The sequence below is a fragment of the Pomacea canaliculata genome, linkage group LG3 (genome assembly GCF_003073045.1).
Source record: "Pomacea canaliculata isolate SZHN2017 linkage group LG3, ASM307304v1, whole genome shotgun sequence".
NCBI lineage: Eukaryota > Metazoa > Mollusca > Gastropoda > Architaenioglossa > Ampullariidae > Pomacea > Pomacea canaliculata.
The window spans coordinates 19,205,463-19,225,823 of record NC_037592.1 but is presented as its reverse complement, the minus strand read 5'-3'; the positions used below and the strand labels follow the sequence as shown (position 1 = coordinate 19,225,823).

General features: G+C 36.3%; 1 protein-coding gene across 2 annotated transcripts; it reads right to left on the bottom strand.

The window, feature by feature from the left end:
• Window positions 1-62: 62 nt before the first annotated feature.
• LOC112560321 (kinesin-like protein KIF18B) lies at window positions 63-19,183 on the bottom strand. 2 transcript variants are annotated; one of them, XM_025232104.1, is made up of 21 exons: window positions 19,126-19,183; window positions 18,229-18,634; window positions 14,860-15,017; window positions 14,425-14,529; window positions 13,463-13,573; window positions 13,061-13,258; window positions 12,727-12,824; window positions 12,376-12,451; window positions 12,006-12,080; window positions 10,617-10,705; window positions 9,768-9,924; window positions 9,397-9,573; window positions 8,700-8,821; window positions 8,092-8,309; window positions 7,339-7,404; window positions 6,441-6,595; window positions 5,888-6,059; window positions 5,421-5,523; window positions 4,471-4,607; window positions 3,990-4,119; window positions 63-3,764 (listed from the first exon to the last, which is right to left on the bottom strand). In XM_025232104.1, exons 2-21 carry the CDS (start codon window positions 18,581-18,583, stop codon window positions 3,707-3,709), a joined length of 2,760 nt encoding a protein of 919 aa, XP_025087889.1. In that variant the 5' UTR covers window positions 18,584-18,634; window positions 19,126-19,183; the 3' UTR covers window positions 63-3,706. The 2 variants fall into 2 exon arrangements, with proteins under 2 accessions (XP_025087889.1, XP_025087887.1); XM_025232102.1 differs by having other exon boundaries at window positions 5,888-6,595.
• Window positions 19,184-20,361: the final 1,178 nt, after the last annotated feature.

Here is a 20,361-nt window from a genome sequence, read left to right as displayed (position 1 = left end):
GGTCATTAATATCATGCACGTGCTCATTCATAGACTGTATAGAGATAGATGCAACATTATGATTTTACAAATGTAATTATTGAAAATGTTTAAAAGTGTGAAAACTGTACACAGCTGCATTTTTCTTTTACTGCCTCCGATGATTCACATTTGTGAAGACAGTATTCTGTGGTTAAAAATCAAAATGCTGCTTAATTAACATTCAGGGCAAAATCTTTCTGAATCAAAGTTTTATTTAAACATTCTGCTTCATTTGCTGCTAAATCTCATAGTATCTAACAATGGTTTGCACAAGTCTTCATCTTTTACACACTTTCTATAAATATAGGATTAAAAATATAGAAAGTACACAAAATGCTTCAATAAATTAAAAACAAGGGTTTGAAGTTGAAACATGTTTGGCCTAGTTCCTTTCATTACAAATGACAGTGCCTATAAATGATATATAAAGTAAAAACTAACACTTTTAATGACATGCAAATTATTTGACAACTTTCTTCACATTATCAACAAAGCACACATAAATTTAGCCGAGAAGAATGTCATAGAAATAATTTTTTAAAAGCACACATTTAGAAGCATATAGATGTCTCAATGCAACACAATGCCTCTTAACAGCCATGAATAATGGCTCAACAAAAGTGTATGTAGTCTTTGCATGTAGTCTTCTTACAAAGACTAGGACAGCCACATGTTGGTGCTGTGGGTAACAAAATTGTCTTAGTATAGCCAAAACATGCAATAATTGATATTAAAATAGCATCTCCACAAAAAAAAAAGAGTAAAAAGTTAATCAAAGTAATTAGAGAAAAGAGACATTAATATTGTCCTTGGACTGCTGTCAAGCGCTTACCTAAAAAGAAAAAGGCTTGTGTTAAAAATAGAGATGTACGCTCCAGATCTAATCCTTATGATATCCTTTCTTTCCACAAAGTAACTGTAGCTCAGTCTTTCTTAAGTATAAAACGCAAGCCACAAGCACATACCACACCTGAATATCACAGGTCACACTTTCATGTTTTGGTCTTTTCTGGCATAGTTTTCTTCTTACAAAATGCTTTTAAACATTATTTTAAAGTTAGAACTATTAAATTTTTTTAACTGGTGCAGTCTTTTGTTTGCCACTAAATTTTTAAGAAAATAAACTGAAAAACATCTGAAGAAATGAAGTTGTCATTTAGGGTTGCTAGGATTATATGACCTGTCAAAAGTAGGTGCCTTGTTTGTGGAAGATGGCAGAAAACACATGATTCCATGCAACCTACTGATAAGTTTAATAGTTTTTCACAAAACTATTGCTGGCAGAGAGAGCAGCATGTCCAACAATCCCATACAATATAATTTAGGTACAAGACCTACTTTTTACTGCTTAGTTCTTATATAATTCAGCTTTTTTTTCAGTTAGCTCAGCAGAAATTCCAATCTTAATTGAAAATTAAAAGCTTTTAATCAAAATAGTTGGGGGCCCAGCTCTTACTTCCAAGGGTGGACGCCTGTCCTCTACCTGGGATGTGGCTGACAAAGTGGTGCTTTCCTTTTCTTCTCACTGTTCTCGTTTCTACATTATAGGTCTTTTCACTTTTATTCCTTTCTCCTAAAACTTTTTATTTTTTTTTCTCTACCAGCTGCATTTTGGTTCTTTCCTCTAATTTTCATGAACCCAAACCTATTGACTCCCTTGGCTCTTCTTTTTCCGTTTGCCATGGAAGGCAACCACTGTTGGAAAGGATGGGATCATGGAGGCCACGGTTGCTGGTGGGATCTACGCTTCTCTTTGGCACGTACTTCTTGTAGTCAGAAGGTTGGTGTAGCCCACACCAATCCAGTGGCTGGTTGTGCACTGCCCTAGTTCTGGTAGAAGGCTACAGCCCAGGTTGATCTGGTTCCTATTCAAACTATAATTCTTCTGTAGCCTTGGTGCAACCGTGCTAGATCTATTGATGTGGTACAGCTTGGTTGCATCCCATAGTTGAACTTTGTGGTAGGTTGGGAACAGGAGAAATGAACTAAATTATGGCATCAAAGACATCAAGACCTAGGGAGTGGGGTAGAGCCAGAACATTTGATGACTATACAGATAGTGACTAGATTCAGGACACTGTAGTTTCTGTAAACCCCTCTTCACCATCTTTAGACGTTGGAAGGTCACATCTTTTATTTTGTTCACAGAAGTGGAAGATCTACTTGCTTTATAGCACATTCACACCTTCCAAGAAATAAATTTTCTGATCATCCCAGATTCCTTGTCAGTGTTCTATGCCCTCCAATCTCAATGGTTTAACCATCCTTTATTTGGATTGTATACTTTATTACAAAAAGACAATGTTAGCATCATTTTCAAATGAGTTCTTGGCAATGCCAATATTCTAGGAAATACTCCAAGCAAAACCCTGACCAAGCAGCTAGGATGACCCTTCAGCAACTGGCTCTGGATTAGACAAATATTTCTGAGTGGAATCCTTCCTTAAAAAATTATATTTTGCAGCTTTGGCAGAATTAATGAGGGTCCATTGTACATGTTTAATTCTATCTTTCCTAAACATTCTGATTGCATCCTCATGGCAAACCCGACAGAAAGTGCTGTCATAAATAGATTGAAAACTGGCCACATCTTTCTCACCCTTTTCTGCTAGTGGGGGAGGATCTCCACTCTGATTGTGGTGCCAGGATGCATTGAAACCTACTTACCCAAGGCTGTTCAAAGTTTGAAGAAAATATTTCAATGCTCAATCTCTCACTGAAGTTTTTAGTGTGGTGATCCCATTGAACTTTTAGCCTATTTAATAATAATGAGGATTTATAATCTTCCAATGATTTGCTCATAGTGCTTTACATAAATCATACACAGACTAAATCATGCACCTATATCCACATATAACAGACAAGTTCATGTCTACAACATATACTACTCAAACACAAAGTAAATTACAGACGTTATACCCGGTTAAGGTCAGGACAGGGTCGCAGTGAAGTTGGAGTTCAGAAATGATGTGTCTTAAGTTTAGATTTAGAGGAGGCAAGAGAATCAGAATGACAAAGGCTGATGAGTAATCCATTCCAAGTTGATGGGACTTGGTAGGAGAAATGTGTCTTTGTGGGACTTGAAGCCTGGTGTCAGAAGATGAGCGAAGAAGTCAAATGGGTGTATTAGATGGGAGTGAGTGAGAGGTACTGAGGACCAGTGCCAGCAACGGCAAAATATTCAGTTGTTCCATCTAATATAACAAGCTCTTAAAGGAATTTAGGCTTCACTCTATCGACATTGTGGTTTAAGCAACATTTATTATTCTTATCTTTTTACTGACATCTCGTATGAGAAAGATTTAAAAATGCTAAAACCTTGATGGCACCCTCAAGAAAGGGTATCAGAGATAACAAAACTACTTTGTTTCCTCTATAAGATGGCCTCTGATGAAGGTCCAAAACAATAAACAAATCTTCGGTTACATTTGACATGTTACCACACTATTATTCTGCATATTACAGAGCACTACCTGCCCTCATTGAAAAAAACACCAAATATCACAGCTTACAAACTTGCTTGCTACATTGAGCATGGTTCCACAAAAAACCCTTTCTAGAATGCAAATCAGCTCTAACAAGCAAGAAAAGCAGCCAAGCAAGAACATCTTTGAAAATGCGCTCACACCATCAACAATTCTACAGCAAAATTTGAAAAAAAAAAATCCAAAGTAGAAGATTGGAATTAGATTTTCCACCCTGCTCTTGTCAAGTTGCTAACAGACTTGCTTCGATAGTGGGAACTGAAACAAAGCAAAACCAATTATCTTTGCTGAAATAAATTCACTCTTTTGTTTACTTCCAAATGCCAAGTGACAATGAAACAGGTTCAACTGGCTTCTTTTATCTTGAGCATAGAAAACATGACAACTCATAAAAAACAAGAGTAAAGGCATGTGTACATACAACCATGAAAGAAATTTACAATTTTCTTTTACAGCATCAAAAGGGATGTTCTAAGGACTTACAAATTTTTGGAAAGAATGTGTTTTGTCTGAACAGCATCATCTTTAGAGACAGTCTTTGGTTGCAAACGGTTTCGCTGGGCAACTGATTTGGTGGTTAACATGTAACTTGGCTTGCAGTTTGACATGAAGGCTGTGGACAAACACAAGATCATTTAAAAGGAAATCTCATGTGCTTATGGTTGGCTGAGTCATCACTGATGTTTTACAGTATGAATGGAAAGGATTTTTATCAGAAAAATATCTTGTGTACTGCTGGTCTGGGTGGGTTAGAACACTGAAAGCCATGTGCACTAATAACTTTCTTAAAATTGCAAACCTGGAGGTTAAAACAGTTGAACAATGAAAATGAACAACTGTAAGAAAATAGAACAGAAAATAATCCATGACAAAGCACTCCAGTGACTAACAACAATTTTAGCAAGGTAGGACAGGATACTAAATCATCATCCTTAGCATATCTGTAAATAATACCCTTTCTCACTTGTCTTGGAAGCTGTAACATGATTCTCTACAAGGGAAGGTAGTCCAAATTGCTTGAGCTGTTGAACAGTGTCATATACTTGAGCATCAGATGGGTATAGAACCCTAGGTGTAGTTTTGGAAATCTGACCAGACAACCTGCACATTTATAAGTATTTAGTTAGCCACTAGAGTCCACCTAAAGTGGATTCTAAATCAACTAACTACTATTTAAAGTAAGAGCAGATGAAGTTTTACCCAGTGACATCTATTTGAGAGCACCTGATGACAGTAAACGAATGCAGGAAAGCTTTGGCATAAAAATATGTAAGACTTCACTGTGAGGCTCTTGCTCAGAAAACATGACAAACATCAGCACTATTTGTATGATAATGCTCATGTCATTAGCTTCTGTTACAGTGCTTTTACATACTATATAGGCCAGTGGTTCTCAAAGTGTGGTCCGCATGCGTAAGTCAGGTGGTCCGCACACACAAGTCAGGTGATCCACAGCCGACAGTCATCATAAGTTTGCAAAGTGATGTTTAAATCGCCAGATAAGCTAATTAGTTCAGTATTGATTTCATGAGTTTTAATTTTACCGATGCCCAGCTGCTCATTCTCATAAAATGCTTGCTTACCAATTAAGTCTTTATGTCAGCGTGAACATTGTGTCATTTAACTACATCATCTGCTACCCCTTATTTTAATATTAATGTGTACTTTGTGAGGTATGTAATTTTATGTAAACTTATTACTATGCTACTGTCACAAAAGTACATTTAAATTTGAATTGTAATGCAACAAATGCGGCAATAAAAATATGAAATTTATGATACGGAGTGATTTTAGGCCTTGGTGGTCTGCCGTATATTTAACTTTAGTAAAGTGGTCTGCAGTCCGAAATACGAAATACCACTGCTATAGGCAACACAAGCCAACAAGGAAAAAACTACACTGTCAAAAACTTACTGTCTGGTTTGAAGGACTTGTGGTGAGTTATAATCCAGATTCTGCAAGACTAGTCGGGCTGGTGACGGCGTCTTTACTGCGTCAGCATAGGATTTCATTTCCGCTACAATCAGCAATTATGTATCTTAAAAGCCCTTATATACTAAACACTTTAGAGAAAACTTTTAACGATATATTAAAGTGTCCTCAACATTTTCTGTTGATAGTGATCATGTACAATTTGCAACACTCCAAAGGAACGAAATTAATGAAATATTGTTTAGAGATCATATTTGTATTTTAGTCATGAATGGTAGATGTCAAAAGTCTAAATGAAAAAATATTTTAGACTATTTCCTGTTCCACAGACAAATGTAGGGATAGACAAATCTGTTTGTGCAGGCATATCAATATCTAATGCTATTTTAACAAAATAAGAAGACAATCTGCACCAACAAAAGACAAGGAAATACTCCCACAATTGTTACCTCTGACAGGCGAAGCAAAAGCATCATCAAACTTAATTGCACGAGCAGCATGGCTGCATGGATGTCCAAGCACAAACTGATTTTCTTTGTCTTCTTGGACTTGGTCTGCAGCTTCATGTGAAGAGTGTCTTTTGGTCTCTGCAGCTCCAGCAACAGTGGATGTGTATAATGCCTTGTCACCATTAGAGTCAACAACAGATACATTACTGATTCTGGCAGTAGCATTTTTCACAGATGAATGATTTGCATCAGGTAAAAACTTGCCCAAAATTTCAGCAGATAAATTAGTTTGTGACAATGCAGCAGAAGGGGACACCAGCGTGTTAACACCTGAAAGAGCTGGAACTGATGGGTGTGGAAGAATCGCAGATCGGTTCAAGGGAACATCATTACTCCCAACATCATCAGAGAAATTCTGTAAGTCATCCATAGAGAAAGTCTCGTTCAGATTCCTTGGTTTCTCTTTACTTTTATCACCTTCTGAGTAAGCAGACAAATCAAGTTCATGTTTTTTGCATTTTTCTATTTTGTTTGAATGATTAATTTCCATTACTTTTTTATGGGCTGGAGTGTGTCCAGCATATACTGTCTCTTGCCTCAGAGTAGGACTTTCTGCCAATGCCTGGGTGTCATATTTGCAAGTTTGTTTCCTACATGAGGCATCATAATTAACACCAGTGGTGTTGGAGTCTTGGTCCTTAACACCATCTGCAACACCACAAACAAAAGAGGAACATCTCACATTCATGATTGTCACATGGTGCAGTTTCTGCCTTGATGTTTGTTCAGAACCAAGGTTAACGATGGTGTGCTCGTGCTGTTTGATGTTTGTGGTATAGGCAAATAGGCATTTACAGGTGTTGAGAACCTCTGCATGGAAGCTGCGAAAGATGCTGACAGGACCACTTACGACACACCCGGGACACAATGTATTTATATTTGTCATGGCTGACACAGACATTCATTCAGCAGTAACATAAGCAACAGCTAATTGGGATTTGTTTATTTTATGGTAAAAGGAAAATGGTCAAAATTTAATTCATTTAAAGTTATTCATACAAATATAATTCGTAACCCCATTCCCTCAACACAAACGCAAGCAAGAGAGTGTATGCACACAAACACATACCATTTGTTCTTTTGCATTGTCAAAATAAAAAAAATATATATAAAGGAAAATTTTTTTATATTCATCTTGAATTGACAGCAGAAAAATACAGAATACAGAATTTAAAATTGCCCTTGGAAAGAATCATCAATATAAGACACGGCAAGACGCTCTATCAGACTAAAAGCTTATATTTAGGACAAGTGAACAGTGAAGCAGGTGCAGATACAGAGAAAAAGACAGAAGGGAAGAGAGAAAAATGCCATCTTGCAGTAGACATCGTTAACTAATATTTCAAACAGGCAAGAGATGACCTTGCTTGAATGTGCTTTAAAGAACTTACCCCTGCCCATGTTGGTTGATGTGACTTCAGACCATCTGTGCTCTGGAGCTGTAGACACCTGCAAACCTAGTGAACGTGGTCCCAGCATCAATAGCACATGATTAGCCAGCATTTAGGACACATCTAATAGTTCCCATAAAACTGGTTTGATGTTTTGATAAATGTCTAAGCTCCACAAGCAATAGTCAAACAAGCTAATTTATCACTTAAAAGTTATTCTTAGGTGTATAATGCTAAATGCTGTAATCAAAAACAGTCACAGCATATAAAATAAAACAGTTATGGTCACAGCAGCTTTTGCATTCAGAAAAGAAAAAGACAAGAACAAAAAACAAAATGTTAGGACCCCACATTCCTAGCAATAGTTAAACAGTAGGCAACCCTACTAGGTCAGACATGGCCATGGTATTAACATTACAGCAACAACAAAAATTCATTTAATCTGCAAGTCATAGATCTCTGTGTACATCATACTTTGCAGGTACAAGACTAGCAGATGTTCTGACCAGCAAAGTCTGGCCAGTAAGAGATGATTTGAAGCTGCATGTGTTTCTGGCATTTTGATTTTCTTGACATAATTTTTAAATCACATTTTTATGTTATCTGTGTGTGTGTGTGTAATGTGCAAACTGACCACAGTCGTATTGTTTTGTCAATATTTTAGGAATGGCATGTCTGCTTGATATCAAATGGACTAAAATAGAAAAAAAATGTTTAAAAAGTGGGGTGCTGTGAGGGTAACATTTTCTTTACCAGCAACAGACAACATAGGTATGTTGATAATGTCAGTAATATTGAAAGCTGGCTGTCCATCATCAACTTGTACGTTGTCATCACCCCATGAGACGCTGCTTTCACCTATCAACCGACTCAAGCTGTGGAAGCTATCCAATATGTCCTCAGGCAAGGGGCCATGATTCATGAGGTGTGTCTTCTGCATTTGCACAAGCTTCAACAGTGCTGAGATAAGCCTGTTAAAAGGAAGGTCTTAGCCATTATAAAGTAATTTTTTTTCTCTGAGACCAAAGGTTTGGTGAAATTATGGTCGCTGACAAAATGTGGGTGATGGGTTAAAAAAAAAAAGAAGAGTTTTAACAAGTCTCCTACTTCAACAACTGGTCTATCTGTGATAAACACAATCATCTTTCCTTTTCAAATCTTACCTTTAAAGATGATGACACCATTAGACTGATGCAATGAAATGCTGCCTGCTCTCCAAATAAGCACACTAATTCTAACATTTAAAGGTCTTTTGTTATTTAAATTTAACCATTAAACCTTTTTTGAAATCTGATACATGTTGAGGAAAAAGAAAAAAAAAGAACACTTGAGCATAAATGTCTATGAAATATAATGCCTACCATTCACTGGCCTGGGCTTCACGCTCTTGAGCTCGTGCCAAGCGTCTAAGGTGATGAATGTACTGCCGAGTATCCTGCAAGTCTCCCTCTAGCTCCAGACTGTGCATGCTCAGTGCCAAATACTGCCACGGCATACATTGAGAAAAATTAAAGAGAAATGACTGGATGGTTTTTAATGCTTTATGGTGAGTCAACAATTAAGGACTTTTCATAAAAAATAGTTCCTTATAGCACCAACAAAACTACTCCTTTTAGTTTAATTATAACTTCTTTCAGTACGATGAAATGTGAACAACAGAAGTGGAGTTTTGACATCTACAGTTTTAAACTTCTTACTTTGGCAGTTTGTGAAGCCTATATTTGTGAAAGAACTTTTTCATTTTTTATTTACCTTTTACCTGTCAAAGAAATTTATTTGAAAAAAAAAAAATTAAAAACATCCTATAAACAATAGAACCAAGGACTAACTTCATGTAATGACTTAATAATAATGTTTGAAATACAAAAGACACAAAGATTTATGAAAGACCATCTTATGGGAATCCTACTGTGTAAGCTGATCTGACACAATGAAGCATAAGTGCACTGAAGTCTTCATGATCTTGTTGATACAACAGGCTGATCAACCAAAAGTGGGTTAAATGGCAACAGATGCCATGTTCCTAATCACATAAGGCAAAAAGATTTTTAACCTCACCTGTGACAGAAGAGAACCAGTTGGGTGGACAGAAGCAAGACTGCTGGCCTGAGCCTGGAGTTTCTGCAGCTGGTTGGATTTCTCCTGCAGTTGAGCGGACAGAATTTGTCGCCTCCCTTCCTGTCCTACAAGTTTCTGCTGGAGGCCATGTATGGCTGCCTGAACCTTATGCTGAACCTACATTTAGAAAGTGGATATAAAAATAACATAATTCCAAAAAATCTTACCATAGATAATTGTAATACTTTTCTGGAGATAAAACTTTTCTTGAGCTATACTAGCAAGATTTATTGTTATTTATAACTTGTAAACTTTAAAAGGAAGAATCTAAGAGACCAGAAAAACTGACCTCATAATGCATAAGATCTCACCTCTGGATGCAGGCCTGATAGGTACATTGCACGCTGCATGGTCTTCCGTTTCCGCTGAAGACGCCACTGCACATCCCTCACATTTGTTTCCTGTTGCAACTGCTCCTCTCTCACCTGGCGGCACTGGGCATGGGCTTGAGAGAGGTTTTCCCTTAATCTAAATGACCCCAAATACAAAAAAGCAATACACTAAAAATTATGAAAACCTATTTTTACTATAAAACTATGAAAACAAAAAGTGATGAAATTCAGGTATTTGTGTTAAATTTCTTAAAATTAAACAGTGTTTTACAAAAAATTTCAAAAAAAGAAAGCTAAGCCTATTTTGCAAAATCTCCCTTGTCGAAATGTAGACCTGTCTTTTAGATAACTATTTCAAACAGAATTCCGAGTCTAATTGCAAAATTGACGGTTATAAGCTCTTTAAAATGATTGTTTGGGCGTCATTTTGGATTGTTTCCATGGCAACTGATAGCGTTACAAGTGCAGTAAAACCATTTTTCGAAACTTCATTCAAGGGCTAAATAGCTGATGCAGAAAAATCCGCGCTATCCCGTGAAACAAAAAAAAATTTTTTTTGACCGGTACCTGGCTTTAATTTCCTTTGGATTTATAAGAAAGTGCAAAGAAATAAGGCAGGAACAGTTTTTTTCTTGTAACTTCAAACGTTAATTATAATTTTGTCTTCCTCTTAGCTAATTATGATTTTTTTAAAATACTTCAAATTCGTGAGTACCAGGATATTGGAATCAAAGGTAAAGGTCCAGACTCAAGGTGTTGACATAAAACTAAGCTCTCTGTTCACTTCAAAAGCTTACAAAGAGCTACTAATATAACAATGATACATACGCTTGGAGATCTGAAGGTAGGTAGAGAACTGTAGACTTTATACTTTTGCTTTCTTCCTTTTCTTGAAGTTTGATTTTCAACTCTCTGATCTGCAAAAGAAGGTCACACTAATTAGAAGCAAAAGCTTCATATATCCTGATGGAGATATAATAGCATTCCCTAAAGCTTTCACTTTAAATCTTCTCTTAGAACAAAACAAAATACAAATAGTTTGAAGGAGAGTGGGTAGGGTTGGGGAAAATTTGGTTTTACGCCAAGCCAGCAACTAAGGCTATATCACAGCAAGGCAGCCAGCCCTGTAAATAAGGTATATATGAGTGACAGAGACCAAGTGGATCCTGGTATTTTTAGGATCCTGATTCTTTTATCACCTTTAAGTCCAATTTAAGATGCATCTTTTTTAGAACGACCTCATCGTGACCCTGTCCTGACCATGAGCGTGCATAACGCATGTCTGTAAATTATTTTGTGTATGAGTGAGTTTATGTTGTAGAAGTGCACAAGTCTGTTATATCCAAAGAGGAGTGCATGGTTAACGATTTAGTCTATGTATGATTTATATAAAGTGCTCTGAGTAAACTTTTGGGAAGGCACTACACAAATCCTCATTATTATTATTATTATCCTTGGAAAATCTTATATGCTGTAGTTGTTGATATTAGTGAAATAAATTATGAATGAGTACTTTAAAATAAGAAACATAATAGCATAATTTCATATTGGGCGAAAAGGTCATCACTCTCTGAAAAGATTACTGTGATCAAAACTCCAAGTTAACGTACTACTTCATTCATCTTTCTGACTCTCCTCTAGATTTTCTTTAGAAAAAGAACTCCTCTACTTTCTCTGGGGAGGGAAATATAACAGAATTAAGAAATCAGTAGCCTTTAAACTCTATGATGAATGGGGGCTAAGAATATATATCTATTCCCTTCTATCAACAATGAAACTTGGTTGACTTAAAAAAAAAAAATAAATGCATAAGACACCAGCACAGCTTAGCTATCCATCCTATACTTTAAAAAAATCAAAAAGATCAGACAGTAAACTTATGTTTAAAAGTAGTAAAAAAAAAAAAAATAAATAAAAAATAATAATAAAAAAAAAAGAAATAAAAAAGAGACCTTTAATACAATGGGCACAATCTTCTTGGAGGGGTGGGGGTAAATTAGTGTTTTACGCCAAGCCAGCAACTAAGGCTATATCACAGCACGTGATCTCCTGGAGTGATCTCATTTCTTTAATCGCTAATTTCCCTTGTGTAAACTAGAAGCTAGGTAGGCAGATTTTTACATCAGAATCTATGGCCAGCTGGTTCTTCACCGTACAAGGTAGGTGAAGGTGAGATTGACAAGAGATTGTGTAAACACGGAAAAAAAATAAACAGACCTCTTTCCTCAGTTCTTCCACAATGTGTCCATATCGGCTTACATGGAAATCCACACTTAGAACGTTCCTTTTCATCTGTGCACAATACCATAATCTTTCTAAACAACGTTAATTCCTTAAACATGGGTGACACTTTCAAACCTTTAAACCCTAAAGATCTATGTATCTCAGGGTAAGGATAAGACCTGAATGTTTGGATATATGCACACGCACATAAACACATATCTGTGCAAACCTATCTTTTACCCTTTAAAAGAAATCTAATAGTAAGCAACAGAAATTTGTTGGTTTTTTAAAATAAATCTTTGACAATTCAAATATCACTCAGTAGACTGTAACAAAAGAATTACATTGTTTTAATTGCTCTTACACTGAGACGAATGTTCTTGGCCCTGTCAGCATACTTCAGAGTGTTATATGTGTCCTCATACGATTGACCTGAAGGACTATGCAACAAAAATTATTTTAAAAAATCAATTAGGGACAGCACAGTGTGCCACTCAAACAAGAGCTCCATATTCAAACATTACATTTATAATAGCATTTAGCTACAGCTTTAGAAGGGAAAAGGTTATTCTGACATTCATAAAGTGGTTGTCTACATCAGCATTATAGATAACCGTAAGACATAAGACAGGAAACTGGAAATGTTAAAGGCAGATAGTTTAACAAAAGGCTTTATTAAGACCCTCAGGGCAATCATTTTGTCTTAAATTCTCACCTGACAGCAGCAATCATGATTGTGCGGCAGTTGCCACCAAGAGAATCTTTCAGAAGTCTAGTCAGCTTACTGTCTCGATAAGGAATATGACCTTTGAACTGCAATGAAAGACCATGGCACTCAAGCTTATAAACAAGATAGAGCTATGAAAGGCATTGAATGAAACATTTAAAGAGAGAGAGAGAGAGAGAGAAAAAGGCGACAAACAGGATGGGATAGTCCCTTTAATGTGCACCATCTCCTCTTACATCATGTCATTCCCTGTATTTTGACATGCATGATTAAATGGGATACAGAAGTTTAATTTGGTTAGCAATTATAAACATATTTGAACCTTCTGGTCAGCAAGAGCATTAATGACATTGCCAAGTGCAAGAAGCGAGCGGTTGATGTTTGCACCCTCCCTGAGTCGTGCACCCCGGTTTTTGGTGACAGTTGCTCTTTCTGAACCTGCAAGGTCAACAAGGCACATCTTGGCCACCTTTACTTCTGCTGACAGACCTGCTGTTCTGTCTCGTTGCCTCACAAACACCTGCACATGCAAAACCACTGAAGAACTCAACCCAGTTTACTTTAAGAAACTGAAAGTAATGAAAGGTATGTTAACTCACTTAACACCAAGAAGATTTGTTTCATGCAGAATATCACATCAGCCTGTAGAAAACCTTATCATTCTGAAAAGGTACTTATTATTTTACTAGTTTGATAGACAGTTATTTACTTCACATAACTTTACCTGAAAGACAGCATGTGAACGAGAGGACTCAGCATTGGCATCAGTAGGGTGCTGCGTTCGGTTCTTGTTACCAAACTGTAGCATATGAAGCAGCTCTTCTGCACTCTGAGGCTACACCAAGCATCAAAATCAGCATAGTAAACTCAGAAAGGCTATAATAAGAAACAACTATATGAACCCTCCGAAAAATTAATAATCAACGTTTAATTAACATTCAAAGGCAGTATTCAAAACCCTACTGTTTAAAAACAATATACTTGATCTTTCGTACTCTTTTTGTTAACATTTTGCATTAACACAGTTCAGTCCTACATAATGTTATTAGTTACATGTATTCTTTTGCACTTAATGTCATACTTTAACTTACATTACCTAAGTATTCTTTAACCAGTTACTCAGTCTCTGAATGTGTTTTGTATCATAGCATCAATTGTTAACCAGTGCATTTAATATCATTTCTTTATGTAGTCATGGAAACTGATGTATTGTCCTTTTGATGCGGGCGTGTGTGTGTGTGGGTGTGTGTGTGCTCACTTCTGCCATTGCTGATGTTTTGTTGATGTTTTTGATTTTTTCTCTGACTGCTTGCATGCTGGAAGACACATCTCCTTTGCTGGACAATAAAGTTATCTTATCTTATCTTATCTATCATTGGTCAGCACAAAGAATGCAACCTGTTTTGGTTGCAATCCTACACAATATAAACACTTTATTAACACACAAACTCCAAATGTTGTCAATCATTCAAAAAAAAAAGGAAAATCTATACATTCAAAATTTCTGAGTTAAACATGACTCAAGATGGAAAATATGGTTTTCAAAGCAATATAAAATCACAGGAAATTCCGTCTCTGGATAATGTTTAAAATACTTCTGCAAGGTCATTTCCAAGCTTTGTTTATTTTTCAAACAGCCAAAACAAAAAGAAAATCTCCCTTTCTTTGTCAAAGAATATGCTTTACCTTGTGCAGAGAAAGTCCAGGAATAATGACGCCAGCATTGCGATCTTCTCTGACAGGAAGCGTCCCTCGAGGCAGCAAGAGGTCTCGAATCTGCTCATTATAAACCTGACACAAAATTGTTAAATCTTTTGCTGTTCCACACTGGTATGTTTTAAGCATATTAACATAGACACCAAATTCATTTATTAAAAACTGGAAATGTGGAGTATCTAAGTATGAAGAGTTCTTGAGACAGAAAAAAGCCCACTACTACATGCTCGGTAATTTCTGATGATGCAAAATACCACAGACAAAGAATGTAACCAAAACAGACCACTGAACAGTTAGCTTGTTACATGCTCTCTCAAGCTGACAGGTTTTACATGGGTTCTCATGCTGCAACCCAGGCTATCAAGCTATAAAATAGCAAAATCTTTATAAATTCTCAAAAATTACCTCTAAGTAGGACACTGCTATATCACACGTCTTCTCAGCAGAAATTTCATTGATGCGCTGATACAGCTGAATCATTGTATGATAAATAACCCCTGGTTGTGACTGATTGCCCAGCATGGTGTGTGTTTTTCCAGCACCAGTAGCTCCATAAGCAAACACTGCAAAAGTTAAGGTCAATTAACAAAGAATGCATTTTTCTTATGCATTTTTAGCCCCACTGCCCCTTAAAAAGCTGATTCATGATGCTTTTTTAAGGTTTTGGCCAGCTTCTAATAAATTAGCATCCTTTCTTGTGCAATCTTTTGTCACATTCTGTAATTAAACTATCAATATAGCCCTATTTTTAATTACAAATTTAAAGGTCTTATCATGAATCATGAAGGTTTGTATGACACTAATGATCACCCCATTAAGTATGTGTTAAAGATTTATCTGATAACACTGGTCAACAAATTTTTACAAAAGTCATGTTACTGAAATAAAATTAGTCATTTCATATCAAATTTTATGTGCTGAACAAGAATATGACAATCAAAATGCAAAATTGGCTGTAGTTTTTTTTATATGCAATAATTTTTGTGTACATCACGAAATGCATGCTAATAGTAATTGACTTATGGTTAATACCTGTAAAAAATCATCAGAGACTACGTCTTAGATTTCTTTGCCTATCTCTTGTACAGTCTTTAGGAACATTTCTGGTGGGTGTCCAGCAGTAATCAGCCAGCATGGTAGTGGACAATTTTTCCTGGTATCTTTTTTTTTTCATTGTTGTGATATCTTGATAAAAACCTTTGCCATGTTCATCACTAACCATACCACAGTCGTCATGAAAGAAATCCAGATGGGGATGAAGGAAGTGGATCTTGAGACATACTGCAGCCAAGTTTCTATACTCCATCAGCATGTCTTCTACTAGTTCCTTGTAGTTTTCTGCCCTAACATTCTCGAGAAAGTTTGTAGATACTAAACAAAAAGAATTCCATGCATGTTTTACATTACCCTGCAACAAGTTGTTGAACTGGTCATCTCTCGAATCAGAGGACCCACAAAAACTCCCTATTTAATCTTTGCTTCGCTGAGTCGAGGGAATTTTTTATGCAGGTATTGGAAAGCTGGTGAAGTCTAGTCCATGGCTTTCATGAAGTTCTTCATCAAACCTAGTTTGATGTGAAGGGGTGGTAGCAGGATTTTGTGAGTCACGACCAGAGCTGGGTGCTGGAATTTTCTACAACTGCCACATTTTGTCTGCAAATACATTCCTTCCATAAGTATTGCAGTTCCCTTGCTCGGCTATCCCACTCACATAAGAACCACACATATTTTGTATATCCCTGATCAGTCCCGTTCAAAGGGCAACTATCTTCAAATCACCACAAAGGTGCAATCTAGATATACTCAATGGAATTTCTTAGCTGCTTTATCTTTCATCTCGTACATTTTGCTTATGTGGACAGCATGCACTGCTGGAATAGATGGAAGATAGTTTCCATTGTGCAAAAGCACTGTCTTCAGACTCAGTTTTGAAGAGTCTACAAATAGTCTCCAATCTTGTGGGTCATGAAAGATTCTAGAAGATTCCACTGTTGGACTCTTGAAACTAGAAATTCTGCCATGTTCTTGGATAAGTCCAAATTACGAACTAAGTCATTTAGTTCTTCCTGTGTTATTCTGTATGGGGTTGATGCAGCACTGTGAAAATCTGGATCACTGCATGCTGACTAACCAGGAGAAGAACAGGTCGGTTCACCCTCGTCCTCATCAGCTGAATCAAGAGAATATTCTGCTGGAGGTTCTGGAATAGAAAGTCTCTCACCATGTGGTCTCAATGCAGATGGAATGTTGGGGTAGACTATTCTTGACCTTTTGCTTTATTATCCCCTGTAAAAAGGAGGAACCAAGCAAAAGTAACAGTCATTTGTGTGGTTGTTAACCTCTCTCCACATCATGGGGACTGCAAACAGCATTGATGATCTTTGGCCCTTTGACCACTGTGAAAGCTGTGTTGAACATGTAGCACACCATATATGCAGGGCTCAAGGCCTGTCTTGGTCACCAATCTTGAATCCGAAGTAAAGATGATATGCCTTTTTAACTTGAGAAGTAATACTTTTCACTTCCCCACAAATATAGCAAATATTCTCCACAGTATTAACGCCCTTTCGAGGTATTAGCATTCTGTATTGTAACTAAATGGATAAAATAATAAAAGTTTTATGTAACAGTAGCCTCAGCTACTTCATGAAGTCTGAAATATTTTAAATGCTCATCCTTTCTGACTGGGCTTTATATACTATACTGCTGACGTCAGCTTACTTCAGAAGCCACCTGGCAGAAAATAATGCAATAAAATCTGGATGATGTGTGCATGATGGTATTATGCAATGTGATGCAATATCACATCATTTTGGGATTATTTAAGATGTTGCTACTGTCCTACTGGATATATTTACACGGTGAAACATTGAAAATGAACCACCTCAAATATCTTCAGAACGAGAGCTAAGAAAAAATTTTCATGCATTCCTGTTCAGCACACAGAGATAATACAGATTAGGACCTTTTTAAGTCAGCAAACATTTCAGTGTTGACCAGTGTAAGCAGACTAAGGGCCAATGACTTGAAAAATAAACAAATACACAGAACTAATCAGGTGTTCACTATATGTCAGCAACATATGAAGAACATCATCTAACAGAAGAAAAACAACCCAACATAATTAAGAACAGCGCTTATTCTGCCTCTTGCTCCATGGTTTGATCACTCTTACTTTACTGTTTCCAAAACTGACAATTGTCTTTGTAAAGTACTTTTAACCCAGCTTGATGGTGGTAAAAGGTATTATACAAATCAAACATAATTATTATTACTACAAAGATTTGACTTTCCATATATTCAAGGACATTTTCATTCTAGGGCAGATTTTATGATGTGACATTCAACATGATTTTAAATATTTCTTTAGTGATAAAACACTGTTTTCTGACTAATGACGTAATATTTTTTGACAGATTGGAAGAAATATAGCCATCTGATTATTATTAATGCAACCACATTCAAACTAAATTAAAAAAGAAAATTTAAATATAATAGCAATATAATATGTGCTATAACAAAATAAATTTATTAACCTTTATCTAATACATATAAATATTAGGGTTATGAAATGGTAAAAATGCTTGTCAGCTTTCCTCTATTTCTTGGATGTTCTTTTGGCACTACTTCACACTTCAGAAAAACTATAATTTTAATCTTTAAAAAAGTAATGCACCATATAGAAATATTTCTACCAAAATATTAAGTATTTATAAAATACTTTTTCAAAATGGGACAGTGATCATCAGCAGCATGTCAAAAGATAATGCTAACCTGAACAGTTGTATCCACTCAGCAAACCATCCAGGACTAAAAAAGTAGTCTGCTCAAATACTTCTTCATTCGTGGAGCCAGCACCAAACACATGATCAAAAGCAAATTTAAGATCTTTCTCTCGTCTTTTCTGTATGTCTCGATGTTTCCCTTTATGTTCATACAAAGAGGATGCTTCCTCCTTAGGGTCAAACACAAGGACATTTTCATTCACTACCTCAACAACAGATCGATGATGTCCATTACACTCAAGATCATTTTGCGGGCGCACTCGGACTACCACTCTAACACTGTTAGACTGGCTTTCCATTACATTGTTTTCCTGGCAGGACTGAGGGGAAGTGTATACAGTCATTGGTGTATCTTTATTCTTCCTCCTGCATATACTGCTGCTTCAATTTTACATCTGAAACAAAAAAAAAAAAAAAACAACTAAAAGATCCTTCGCATTTATCAACAGCTTTACACTACAGGCTAGTTTCAGTGCCATGATTGCCTGTATCGACTACTGTAACAAGTATAAGTCATGAAGGGTAACAAAGCAATTGTTGAGTAATGAACAGGATGAGGATCATTCAATTATATAAAACGGCTTCCTTGCGATTAAAATTGATAATTTTTCATGTGTTGACATGACAATATACACTTATCTCACGGCATAACTGGTTTCATATGCCACATTACTATTTCGACTGAGGAAATGATAGACCTGACAACAAACTACACACTTCGATTTGTTCCATTTCGCTTGTCTAGGGATAAAATGAAATTACACGTACAAAAAAGAAAGTTTTAGGTTTGCTTAAATAATATAATCTGACATCTTACCCGCCTTTACAATTTGGAAGCAAAATAAAATGTACGGTGTTTATATACTTTGCATGCTTATATACTTACCAAGATGCTAAACAAACTTCGGCCATTTTTGAAATCGCCTCGCGATTGTTAGAGATGAAAGCTATTGGTTAAAGGAGTAAACAACGCCATCTGAGTGGACAACTCGAAGAAAGATAAAGAGAAGTTACCTCCCTTTAATAGCAGCACCTATTCAAAACGCCTTGAAGTAGCTTAAAAAGAACTATATTATATTTACATTTTTACCGAAAGAAAAAAGAAATAAGTATTTTACTTATCCTGTTTGACGGAAAAGATCATGTTACCCTCGGCTCTTGTTCTTGTTATTTCGTTCCTCTTATATAGTGTTTTCTGTATTTGATTTTATTCTTCGTTTAGCATGTTTGTTTATTCTTTGATAGTTCATAATGTTGTTCGTTTTCCTGTCCCTCGTATATGCTGTCTATGTTTCGCTTTTGTTCTTAAGTGCTAAGAGCACACTCCTTAGGAGTGTGAGTATGCGCTTTACAAATTTTGCATTTATTATTATTAAAACCTCTGTAGGGTTGTGCATGTCACTTAATTGCATCATATATCGTCCTATGATCGCATTCATAGATGGATCGATAGGGCACAAGCCACATATATGGTCTAGTGTTCAAATGACAGTATTCACGAACTAATATCTGCTATATAGTCCATGCAATATTGATTGATTTGGAGAAAATAACGGATCTTCGATTATTGTCGTGCTGGCTTGGCCAGACCGAATTGGTCAGGTATTTAATATAGATCGACCTATAATATTCTTTCGGTTCTCGATGATTTAATTTATTGTGGTTTTATGGGCAGTTATGTGTCACTTTCCGTTAGTGCAGTGGTGTCCAACCTTTCCTCGCCCAAGGGCCGCACTGAACATGGTATAAAATCTTGCGGGCCTGAGCACGAATTGGTTTTCGTAGAATCAACATTTAAAAAAATGAAATGTACGCTAATTAATGTGTCTATATAGTTAAAACAATTAGCGCGCCGGAGGTTGGGCGCACGCAGCTGCGTCCGATCATATATAGTGGAATAACATTTTTTACTCTGTTCACTTCACATTGTCTGAGATACCCGATGTTGCTCAGGATTGTCGAAAAGGATCATATGAACTGGCGATGAATTTTTTAATTTTATATTTGATTTTATCTCAATATGCATGAATTAATTAACATGGTGTACTGTACGTATCTTAAACGCTTTAGGGAAACGAGAAACGCTTAATGTAATGATAACCAAATAAATAAATACAAAAAA